The 12039-nt window shown below is 47.1% G+C and overlaps 1 protein-coding gene across 1 annotated transcript in view; it reads left to right on the top strand.

The window, feature by feature from the left end:
• The first annotated feature begins 2748 nt into the window (after positions 1-2748).
• Amfr (autocrine motility factor receptor) overlaps positions 2749-12039 on the top strand; it is a 34890-nt gene continuing 25599 nt past the window's right edge. The window contains exons 1-2 of the mRNA XM_032888087.1: positions 2749-3169; positions 9933-10025. Coding sequence (XP_032743978.1) covers positions 2915-3169; positions 9933-10025 — 348 coding nt within the window. The 5' untranslated portion in view covers positions 2749-2914. The remainder of the gene's footprint in view (positions 3170-9932; positions 10026-12039) is intronic.

The following is a 12039-nucleotide window of genomic DNA, read 5'->3' as shown; positions in this document are numbered from 1 at the left end:
TGACTAATTATTTGGGATAGTTCTGAGTGCTGGAGGGCTTGCTAAATTTAGAATACCAGTAGTGATCCTGCACAGTTCTATTTCCTTGTCTGTGGTGAGATCCACTGGGTAAGGAACCACTTTGGCACAGTGGCAAGGACCTGTTGGTCTTAGGTTATCCATCGATGTTGTGTGTGTGTGTGTCCCCCTTATTTTTGAGATAGGCTCTCTCTATGTAGCCCTGACTGCCTTAGAACTCACTCTGTAGACAAGGCTGGCCTTGAATTCAGAGGTCAGCCTGCCTGTCTCCCAAATGCTTCAGTTAAACTCGTAAGCCACCATTGCCTGGCTATCTCTCAGTTGACCGATTCAGAGCCTGAAGACTGGGTCCTTAAAGTTGCAGTGCAGTTGTATTAACTACCTGTTGTTTGTATCATTAAGGACTGTCTCTTCATCTGCAGGGTCACAAGTGGGAGCTGCTACTTTGTAAGACTTTAGAGGAATGGCTCAACAGTTAGGACCTCTGGCTACTCGTCAGAAACACCAGGTGTAATTCTCAGCACCCACATGGCAGCTCACAACTGCCTGAGATTGCAGTTCCAGAGGATCTGAAGCCTGGTGGCTGCTTGCATTCATGTGATACACATAGACTTGTGCAGGCACACACAAATACACAGTCTTTAAAGAGGACTTTAGAGTTTAGTCCTTCTTGCACTGGGCCTGTGAACATGCTCTAAAGTCTATCTTCTTGGACTTTAGTCAAGCTCATCATTTAAGGAGTTCAAGACTACTAAGACCCTGTCTTCAAGGAGGAGAGGGAGGGAGGAAAGGAGGAGGGAAAAGGGAGACACACAGACAGAGGTGTTTGGTTGTGGTGGTTCACATCCTTCAGTCCTCTAACCTAACAGGAGGTTCAGACAAGGGAATTGCCTCAAACTGGAGGCCAGGCTGGGTTAGACTGAGAACAAGTATCTCAAACAGATCCTTGAGGCAAGTTTGAAGTGCAAAGTGCTTTCTGGAGAGGTAAACAGATAGAACAATGACTGTTCTCGTTCAAAACAAACAAAAAAACAAAAAATCCAAAATCTTTTGTATTATTTTAAAATGTAACTGGACTGGGTTAGTTTCATCTGTTAACACGTGTTGGGTTGTCAGAGGGCCCAAGCTCCTGAGATTAGAGAAGGCAGCCTTGTTATCAGCAATGTGAGAGGACAAGTTTGGTATCTAATATTACTGTTTCGTGGCTCACATTGAATGTGAATCGCAAATGCTTTAAAGAACACCGTGACTCAGATCTGACCTTGTAAAGTAGAGCCCGTCTCTGGAAAATTACCACCCTCATTCCTTCAGAATAAAGATGTCCAGTATTTGGGCAATAGTGTTAAGGCTTGGTGTTTTATTTTTGCATTTAGTTATGCATGAGGGAGACACAAATAAAGAAGTCCGAGGACTTGGGGGGGTTAGGAGAATCAAACTCAGGTCATCCCCTGAGCCATCTTGCAAATGACTGGGGAGCAAACCAAAGGGAACTGTATCGTATAAAGACCCATGATGGGGTGTTTTTAAGAATTATAACAAAGTGATTAATTTTTAGATTTAAAAAAAACTACAGAAGTATTTGGCTTGAAAAATTAGTTTATCCCCTTTAGAAAATTCAACAACTGTTTATAGAGCATACATTCTGAGGTAGGCACTAACACACGGCTTGGGAATATGATTAAAAAGTGTACCCTATGTTATTTTATGTAATTCACATATAGAGATGTAACTTGCTGGTTATAGTGTACAATTCTGTGACTTCGAGTGTATTCATAGTTGTATAACAACAGTTTTAGAACATTCTCACGTCAGGAAACTAGTACCCCAACCTCACCTCCAGTTCTCTCAAGCTCCCCTTCTACTCCACACTCCATGCATTTGCCTTTATCGGCGGGATAGAATTTAGCTCTGTGTGGCTTGACTCAGACATCTTCAACGTTCACTGATATTGTGGCATGTGTCTGTACTTTATTTTCAAACACTATATTCCGCTGGAGTTTCCTCCCTCTGGGTTATTAGGAAACATGCTACTGTCAACCTCTATGTAGAGACTGTGTGGGTATATGTTTTCGTTTCTCTTGTATGTTTATTTAACAAGCAGTGAAACTGCCAGGACAAACGGTCACCCCTTGGTTTATCTTTTAGGAACAGGTATTTTCCAAGAAGCTCAGCAACATTTGACATTCTCACCTGTGGTGGAAGAGGGAACAGATTTTCATTTCCTGTTAAATTGGTTCTTCCGTTTAAAAAATATTCTATCTCCGGGCTTCTATTTTAAAAACATTCTATCGCAAGGCTTCTGTTACTTCCTAAGCATCATGTCTCCTCTTTAGGACACAAGGAAGCCTCTAGTCCACAGGGTGGTGGGATGGAGGGTTTACCTGCTTTGCCGGGGAAGAGCAACGGACCCGTGTCCTGCCGCCTGACCACGCTCACAGGCCTGCCGTCATTGCCCACAGGCCCGGCTCACCCTAGAGCCGGGCTCGGGCGCGCCCGTGGCGTCAGTGGGCCCAGGGTCGCCAGGGATGCTGCAGGGGACCCGGACGCGGGGCCCTAGGTCGGGTCTTGTGCATTTGGGGCTGCTGCGCGCCCGCTGTGGGCGGGGGACGAAGGCCGCGCCCCCGCGCCCGTCCCGCCCGCGACCCGCTAGGGGCGGTGGCCCGCCCGAGTCCGCCGAGGGCTCTTCCGCGCCGGCAGGGGGCAGCAGGGAGCGGCGCGGGGCGGAGCGGCGCGAGCAGCCAGGAGCGGCCCGGCCCGGCCCCGGCGCGGCGGCGGCGGCAGTGGCAGCGGCAGCGGCGGCAGCGACGCCAGAGCCCGTGGGCGCCGTTCTCGAGGCCGCCGCAGGCGCCTGGCGCAGCGCGGGGGAGCCTCGGGCGCCGGGCCCGCCGCCGCCGCCATGCCGCTGCTCTTCCTCGAGCGCTTCCCGTGGCCCAGCCTCCGCACTTACACGGGCCTCAGCGGCCTGGCCTTGCTGGGCACCATCGTCAGCGCCTACCGCGCCCTCAGCCAGCCGGAGGACGGGTCAGGCGAGCCGGAGCCGCTAACGGCCCCACTGCAGCCCGAGGCGCTCGCGCCGGCGCGCCTGACCCCCGGCGGACCCCGGGTCCGCGACGTGGCCCAGTACCTGCTGTCGGACAGCCTGTTCGTGTGGGTGAGCGAGGCTGCGGGCCGGGCGCGGGGGCGGGCGGGAGCCGCCATGTCACCCATTATCCGCAGGGGGGCGTGGCCGGGCCCTGACCCCGACTGAGGCGGCTAGACTGGCCCTCGCGTGGGGCTGGAGGCCGAGCGGCGCTGCGAGCGTGGCGGGCCGCGTAATGAAGGTGTCGGGCTGCTGAGAACAGCCGAGGCAAGGGCGGTGGGGCCCGCGGACTCCAGGGCGGCGGGGCGCGGCGACCCGAGGCAGTGAGGAGCCCGGACAAGTCGGGTCCAGCTCGGCGTCGTTGGGGGAGGATTGCGGATGAAGAGAGGGCCCAGAGTTAGGGGGGACATTTTACTCTTCACAAAACAACTTCGAAATGTTGCTATTTGGCAATGGATTAGCCCCGGTGGACGCTATTGAACCAAGCAAACAGACCAGCAACATCCTTTTTTTCTTTTTCACGACGGTTCGTGTCCGTTCCCTTTTGACAGAAGGCAGCAAAACATTCGGATTGGTGTGGCAGCTCTTCCTTTGCGATCCATTTTAAAACAAGGGTTCTGGTTTGTCTGCCGGTGCGAGATAAGCAACGTTCACATGGCACAAGTACTGGCTTCGTTTATTACATCATTTTAGGCTGGGCAGATCTGAAAAAATTTTCCTCTCACCTTGCACTTGAGTGCCTCTTCTACGAAACCCTCAGAAATATGAAAAGTTGCTCCAGAATTTAAAAATTATCACTTGGATTTCCTACGGCTTGGTGGGTTCTCGTCCCCTCGTTCGGCTTCTAGAGTAGGCTGCAAATGACTGAGGGGTTAATGTTCCAAGTTTGTAGAACTAAACGCATCTCATTTGTTGTAATTATTCCCACTGTGCTTCATCAGGAAGCAGTGGGATTTGTGAAATTCGTGGGCTGTAGATTAGGCCTCCTGGTCCTTTGGTACATAGTTTATAGAAGGCAGTGAAGGGTGAAGTTCCCCTTTCTCTACTCCTGTGAAAAGACTGTTCATCTTTAGGATAAGCAACTTAGAATTGTGTTGGGAGTGCCTTTCACAAGGGTGAAGACTATACTGTAGGTAGTCTTTGATACCTTGTTTTAAGCCTGAGATAACCATTATTGTATCAATGAAACAGCCAGTAGTATTGTTTAATGATTTTTTCCCCGTAAGTTTCTTCTTGCAAAACCCATGTTCAAATTCCAAGGTTAATACCTCTCCGTAAAACATTAATCTAAGGCCTTTTGGTTTTTTTCTGAGAATTGTCGTTTTTAAGAAACGTTCTCTTTCTTTGTACATTCTTCCCTCGTGCAGGTTAATTCCCTCCTTTGAATCCTTGTTCCCCAGTTGAGCTCCATTCGGTTTCCTTCCATCTCTGTGGAGTTTCGGCATGCTTATGTTGGTTGCACAGTGTCTGCCCAGATCTGTCTTGGATGTGCTGTGACGGTTGTTTATCCTTTAGTGCTTGCTTTGTGCTCTAACAGCTTCAGCACTCAAAAGACTTTCCCTGGGCCTGGCAGGAACATTGAGTGACAGTGTGGTGGGCCTTTGTCAAAATGGATGCTTCTTGAGCCCCACCCATAAGCCTTAGACATTAACCACCCCCCTCATGACCCCCATAAACAAACCATTGTCTGCCAACACCAAGCAAGATAGACAAGAACCTATCCTTTGTGAGTTGCCAGTGGTAAATCTTGTTAGACTCTCTAGAGCTTGTCTTTGTAGAACACATTGCAGTAGTATCTCGGGAGGGTTGGGATTAGCACAGGCAGATCCAGACCCTTCAGAGGTGCCATTTGCAGCACTCACAGCTGCCAACGGCACTTCCCCTACCCTTAAATGACTCATATGCAAATAAGGCAGCTTATGATAGGTGACGACAGAACACATAGATCCGGTGGGGTTTCTAGGTAGGAGTGCTGTGTGGGGAAGGACCGACTACAGCTTTTCTGGCTTAGAAGGAGACCAGAGGTAAGAGTAGTTGACCCTGCTGAGAGACAGGTGGTGAGAAGCCTTTGCGGCTCCCTCTCTCCAGGTGTGGCGCTCAGGCTGACTTGTTGCTTATGACAGCCATCTTTGGTTTGCCACTCCTCTGTCACATGGAGTGAGAAAAGTAGTTGAAATTTCAGAACTGGTTCGGTTAGTTCTAAACTTAAAACTTTTTAGACAGATCCTACAAGTTCATGTTTCAAAGGTCAAAGTAAACAAAGGTGACAGACAGGGAAAGGGAATCTCTGCTCCTTGCCACCTGCTTCCCTTTCCGTCTTGTAATTGATGCTGGCCTTAACACAGCCAGTGTCTCAAGTCCTTTACCCAGTTCATTTCTGTGGCTTACGCGTGTATGCATGTGAGCATACTCTGTTTCACACCTACACCTGCTTTTTCTTCTCTCCCTGAGCTGGATGCTTCTTTGAACTTTTATCTGAAGTTACCTTGACATATCGGTATGTACCCTGGGCTGATGCTCTCGGACCCTCCTGTGGATCCACTGGATGCCCGTTTATGAAGCCTTCAGTGATGAACATGAGCGCTCCATTTTTCTGTTCTTGTACAGTGGTCTGGGAACTTTTTTTTTTTTTTTTTTTTTAGCTTAATTGGATTCTGCCTGTGAGAGAAATTAGTGTGTATTGTGCAGATAACATTTTAAAATAACTCCTCACTATTGTCTAAGTGGAGTGGCTGTTCAGATCAGGCTCGCTTTGGTATGGGTCTTGGAGACTCAGTTTGTTCCATACTCTGGAGCTTGAAGTCTGGGCGGACTTGTCAACTCTGCAGGAGTGTCAGGATTACCTGGAAGCACCTGATTAGGGGCTTAAAGGACAGATGCTCCCCTTAGGTTCCTTTGAGCAGCTGAATCTTGTTTTGTTGAGTTTCTTTTTCTTTTCTGGTTTTGGAGACTAAGTCTGGCTGCTTAGTACCGAGCGTGTGCTGCCCGCTGTTAGCCCCACAGTGTCTGCCTCCGCCTCCCCAGTGATGGAGTGCTGCCCGCTGTTAGCCCCACAGTGTCTGCCTCCGCCTCCCCAGTGATAGAGTTATAGGTCGTGTGCTGCCCGCTGTTAGCCCCACAGTGTCTGCCTCCGCCTCCCCAGTGATAGAGTTATAGGTCGTGTGCTGCCCGCTGTTAGCCCCACAGTGTCTGCCTCCGCCTCCCCAGTGATGGAGTTATAGGTCGTGTGCTGCCCGCTGTTAGCCCCACAGTGTCTGCCTCCGCCTCCCCAGTGATAGAGTAGGCCTGAGCCACCATATGTGGCTCAGTATATTTTCAATTGAGATCGAGAGGTCGGTTACTGTGTTTATTGGGATGACGTAATACCTGTGAAGTTAAAGCTTTTTTCTTTATTTTTTTAAACATGTATTTTATGGGTATGAGTGCTTTGCTTACGTATATAAATGTATACTGCACACCCCCTGGTGCCTTTGGAGGTCAGAAGAAGGCATTGGATCCTCTAGAACAGGAGTGCCAGATGGCTGTGAGCCATGATGTGTGTGCTGGGAACCAAGTGGGTTCTCTGTAGGAGCAACAAGTGCTTTGAACCACTGAACCATCCCAGCCCCAACACTTTGAACCACTGAACCATCCCAGCCCCAACACTTTTTTTTTCATAATTAGATGTAGAGTAGTTCATTGTTGAAAATCATTAAAATATTCCAATAGAGCACAATTTAGAACCTTAAAAATATTTTAGTTCTTCTAATCTGTATTGCTTTGTGTTCTTATAAAGGTTATTTCTTTTTAAATACATCTTCTGCCACTGGCTTTGTGCTTTCTTTTCCCTCTCCTTCTTCCCTTCCCCCCATTCCTTTCTGGGTCTGGGTAAATGGCCCAGGCCAGCTTCGCACTCTTGACCTCTTGCTTCAGCCTCTCACATGGCTGGGATTACAGGTCTGTCCCCAGGTGAGGCTCCTCATATCTTTTCAAGCCCTGGTTTTCTCTATAGACATGCTGCATTTCATTCTCCCTGCCCCCAAACCGAGTTTCTCTGTGTAGCTGCTGCTGTCCTAGAACTAACCCTGTAGACCAGGCCAGTCTAAAACTCAGACTCCTGCCTCCCAAGTGCTGGGACTAAAGGCCTGTGTTTCCACTGCCAGGTGACATGCTGATTTTCAAGTCTTCCATTTAGATTAAAATAGAAATGTTTAGATATTGGTGATGGAACCCCAGAGTTATGAGGAACTTTCAGTGTGGTCCCAGCACCCATTGTTGGGCTGCTCACAACTGCCTGTAACTCTAGGCCTAGGAGGATCTGCCATCCCTGACTTCCATGGGCTTTGCGAGTACACAGGCACACATGTGTAATTAATATCAAAGAAAATCTTTATAAAAGAGATTGGGCTGGGAGGATGGCTCAGTAATTCAGAACACTGGCTGCTCTTCTAGAGGACCTGGGTTCAATTCCCAGCATTCATGTGGGATCTCACAACTGCCAGTCTGATAACCAACTCCTCCCCCTGCGCGCGCGCGCGCGCGCGCGCACACACACACACACACACACACACACACACACACACACACACACACACACACACGTGCTGCACAGGCATTCATGCAGGTAAAACACCCAAACACTTAAATAAAATCTCAAAAATAACATTTTTTTTTTTTTGGTTCTTTTTTTCGGAGCTGGGGACTGAACCCAGGGCCTTGCGCTTCCTAGGCAAGCGCTCTACCACTGAGCTAAATCCCCAACCCCAAAAATAACATTTTAAATAAAAATTCTTTTCAGAAACCTGACAGTAAAATGTTAAGGTGTTGAAGTAGACCTGTAACAGGTGGCTTCCCTTGTCTTTTGCCACTCAGTAGAAACTTCAGTCATATAAGTTAGGAGAGGTGTCATCGAAACCACAAGCCTCACGCCACCTCCCTTACCAGGCAGGGTGGGATCTTAGAGCAATCAGCTCTTCCAGCTTGGTTGGAGCATACTTTTTAAAAGCAGGTTTTTCCTGGTTTACATGTCATCATTTGAGTTTAACACAAATGCAGTGCATTTAGGAATTGCTCAGGGAATGGGGGAGCTGGGGACAGGAAGAGCCGACTTTGAACTCAGACTTAGTTTGTCGTCACTTCTCTAACCAAAACCACTGACCGAGTCATGAGGAAAACTTAGTTTTACTACTTTCAGTTAAGCTTTTTTAAGTTTTTGACTTGAAAAATTATGTATTAAAAAGTTTCTTTGAGGGGCTGGGAAAATGCTTCAGAGTGAAGAGCACTTCCTGCTCTTCCACAGGGCTCTGGTTCAGTCCCATCAGCCTCACCTCATGGTGGTTCACAGTCACACCTAACTGTAGCTTCAGGGAGTCCAACACTCTTCTGTCTCCACAGGCACCAGCATACACCGCTCTCTCTCTCTCTCTCTCGCTCTCTCGCTCTCTCGCTCTCTCGCTCTCTCGCTCTCTCGCTCTCTCGCTCTCTCGCTGTCTCTCTATCTTGCCTTTGCGCTCTCGCTCTCTCTCTCACTTAGGCACACAAATGATTTTTCTTAAATCTTTTTTTTTAAAGTTAAACTTATACTCCCACTTCCAAAAATCTCTGACATCTTAGAATTAAAGGTGTGAGCTGAAGTGTTTTGAACTAGGTTCTTACATAACCAGTCAAAAAGCTGTAGGATTTTTGATCAACTGTTTTTTTCTATCTGATTAATTGAATGGTTTTCCAATCATGTGACTTTAGACCAGTTAAGTACCAAACAGTAAACCCCAACATACTAGGGGAACTATTTTTGTTTTAATCCTTTAAAAATATCTTACGTCCTGGCCCCAGAACTAAGCACACTTTATTTATTTTTTGTACCGGGTAGGGCTTCCATTATGTGTTCCTCCGCAGGCGTGTGTGGTGGGGAAACAAAGGGAACCTGGAGAGATGGGAGGGAGTTTGCTTTCTTAAAGGACCTTTTCATCATATTCTCTCTTCTCCTCCTCCCTCTCCTTTTCTCCCTCTCCCTCCTCCGTTATAATTTGCTTTTAAAAATAGAGGGGATAGACCAGGTGGGCATGGTGGCACATGCTTATAGTCCTAGTGCGTAGGACCTGGAGACAGGAGGAAAAGTTCAAGGCCAGTCTTGGGTACATGGGAATCCATCTCAAAACAACAGCAACAGCCAAGTCAGGAAAAGATGACTGCTGTTTAGGTCTGAAAATACCCATTTTTAAATTATTTTAAAGAAGAAAGTTTTGCCAACAAATGTGGAAGGTAACCTTTTTTTGGCACTGGTATCCAGTTTGTAGTTTGTATCTTTCCAGTTTGTAGTCCCTCTTCATTACCTGATTTTTTTGAGACCATAATCCTACCCTCCTCCACTTGTCAGGGCAGCATCCTTGAGTTGTGGATTTTACCGATCATGTGACTTTTAGACCAGGTATCCAATAGCTATCTCTCTGGTCTAAAAGTCCATGTGGGAATGAAGGTGCATACTTTTTGTGGTTACTTATTTATCGAGACAGTGTCTGGACTGGGCTTTCAGTCAGCTTGCCCCAGCCTTCCTAGTGTGTGGACTACAGATGTATGCCATCATGCCAAGTTTGTTATATACAGTTTCACAGAGACAATAGAGTTTCCATAGGGTTCTGTCAAATCTGAGGAAGGCCGCCTGCTAGAGGTACCCCATTGGGGCAGGGGTCTGACTCAATGAGCTGTGAAGCCTGTGCTTCTCCTCCCCATGCCTTTCCCCTTTAGCATCAGTAACACTTAGCTTGCTCTGTTAGAAAACCAAAAAGGCTCATCAGAACTTGTACACTGTATTTGTGTCTCACCGGAACTAAGCTTCCTTTCTTTGGTTTATGTGCAGGTTCTGGTGAATACTGCTTGCTGTGTTTTGATGTTGGTGGCTAAGCTTATCCAGTGTATTGTGTTTGGCCCTCTTCGAGTGAGTGAAAGACAGGTAAGTGAACAGATACTTGCAAAGAAATTTTTAAAATGCTGTCTTATTTCAGGCATATAGAAAAGTTTCATGTATATGCAAAGAACTGTTGTACTAGATTCATGTGTGTGTGCGTGCATGTGTGTGTGTGTGTTTGAGTGTGTGTGTGTCTGCGCATTCACGTGTCTGTGTGTTGCATATGCATACGGGTGGGCCTGAGTGCACACCTATTTTTGGCACGTGTGGAGGAGAATTTTAAGTCTTCCTCTTGTTCTCCATTTTACTTTTTCAGCTGGACTCTTAATGAACTGGACACTGTCACAAGTGCTTGTAGCTCTGAGCCATCTCCCCAGTCCTTAGAGCCACTTACATAGATTTTCTAATCTATTTGAATTAAGTAGGGGACATTGTATAATTTTACCCCAGGTAGATACTTCAGGATGTGTTTCCCAAGAGTAGAGTTTCCTACTTGGGAAGAGTTTCCCAATGAGATCTTGGTAATCACAGCCCAAGAATAAGACTAGAGAAGCTAGCTTTGATAAAATATTTTGTTTAATTGTACTTGGTATAGCTAAGCTATTCCATTATAACGTTTTCTTCATGGTTTTGTTTTGTTGAAACAGGACCTTGCTATGTAGTTCTGCAGGCCTGGAGCTTGCTTTGTAGAGCAGGTTGCCCTTGAACTCAGCAGTCCTCATGTCTCAGCTACCCAGTACCGGGATGACTGCCACTTCTGCCTCAGAAGCTCCTTTCTTCATACTTCATTCTTCAGATTTTCCTCAAAAAATTCCTCCTTCAAAGCTTTGGTTTTTTCTGAGCAGGAAATGGAGCAGGCCAGTGGCTGTCTGTCTGAGTGCAGCAGCAGTGGCAGGCTGTCTGTCTGAGTGCAGCAGTAGGCCTTCGATGCTTTGTTTGCTCTGTGCTTGGTGTCAGGTCAAAATTCACGGAAGACATTACCTTCAAGTATTTGAAGCTTTTGCTGTTGGCCAACTCAGCCTTTTCAGTCTAGATCACATCTGTTATGCTTATGTCTGTCAGCTTACTTTATGATGAATGACATCCAGTAGTGTTTATTAAGAACTATTTTGAAGCTGGGTGGTGTTGGTGGTGCACACCTTTAATCCCAGCACTCAGGAGGCAGAGGCAGATGGACCTTTGAGTCAACCTGATCTACAGACCAAGCCCCAGGACAGCCAAGGCTACACAGAGAAACCATGTCTGAACACTCCCTCCCCCCAAAACAGAACTGTTTTGCACTAAGACTAAAGAATTAACATAGGTTTGTTCCATGAGTGCGTAAAGTTTAAGAAATAAGAGTGATATTAGAGGCAAGGACACCGAGGACCTAGAGTGGGATAAATGCTGCAGTGTTAAATAGCGGCTTAGGTCGGTGAGAGTTGTCTTCTTTCTTTTCCTTGAGTTTGTTTTTGAAGATTTGGTTATGTGTGTGAGTGTTTTACCTACATGTATATAACTGCCTGGTGCCTGTGGAGGCGAGAAGGAGTGGATCCCTAGAACTGGAGTTAGAGTTCATGGATGGTTCTTAGTTACCATGTGGGTGCAGGGATGTGAAGTTGTGTCCTCATAAGAGCAGTTAGTGCTCAGACACACTCAGCATCTCTCCAGCCAGAGAGTTTTTACAAATATTTAAAACATTTACTGCCTGTTATGGCAGTTTAAAAAGCACTTTACATATACTTACACACACAAACACACTATATATTATATGTATATTCTCTTAACTTACCAACTATTGTGTGAGACATAGGCTATTGTACCAAGACCCACTTTATGACTTGGGAAGTGGAGATGCGTCATGTCAAGGACACCACTGGCAGAGCCAGAAGCCACAACAGTGATATTTCAAGGTGTCCCACCTTTCCTGCCCTAGAAACAGATGTGTACCCAGGATTCCAGGTTTACTTTCTTGGGACCTGGTGTTCAGAACCAGGGTCAAACTATATACACTGTGTGAGAGTGCAGTGCTGCTCCTGGGCATCTGCCTCCGGTGGGTAGAGCTACAAGACTCAGCCAG

This window comes from Rattus rattus, chromosome 17, assembly GCF_011064425.1.
Source record: "Rattus rattus isolate New Zealand chromosome 17, Rrattus_CSIRO_v1, whole genome shotgun sequence".
NCBI lineage: Eukaryota > Metazoa > Chordata > Mammalia > Rodentia > Muridae > Rattus > Rattus rattus.
Note: the sequence above shows the minus strand (reverse complement) of the source record. Positions and strands in the feature narration are given on the sequence as shown.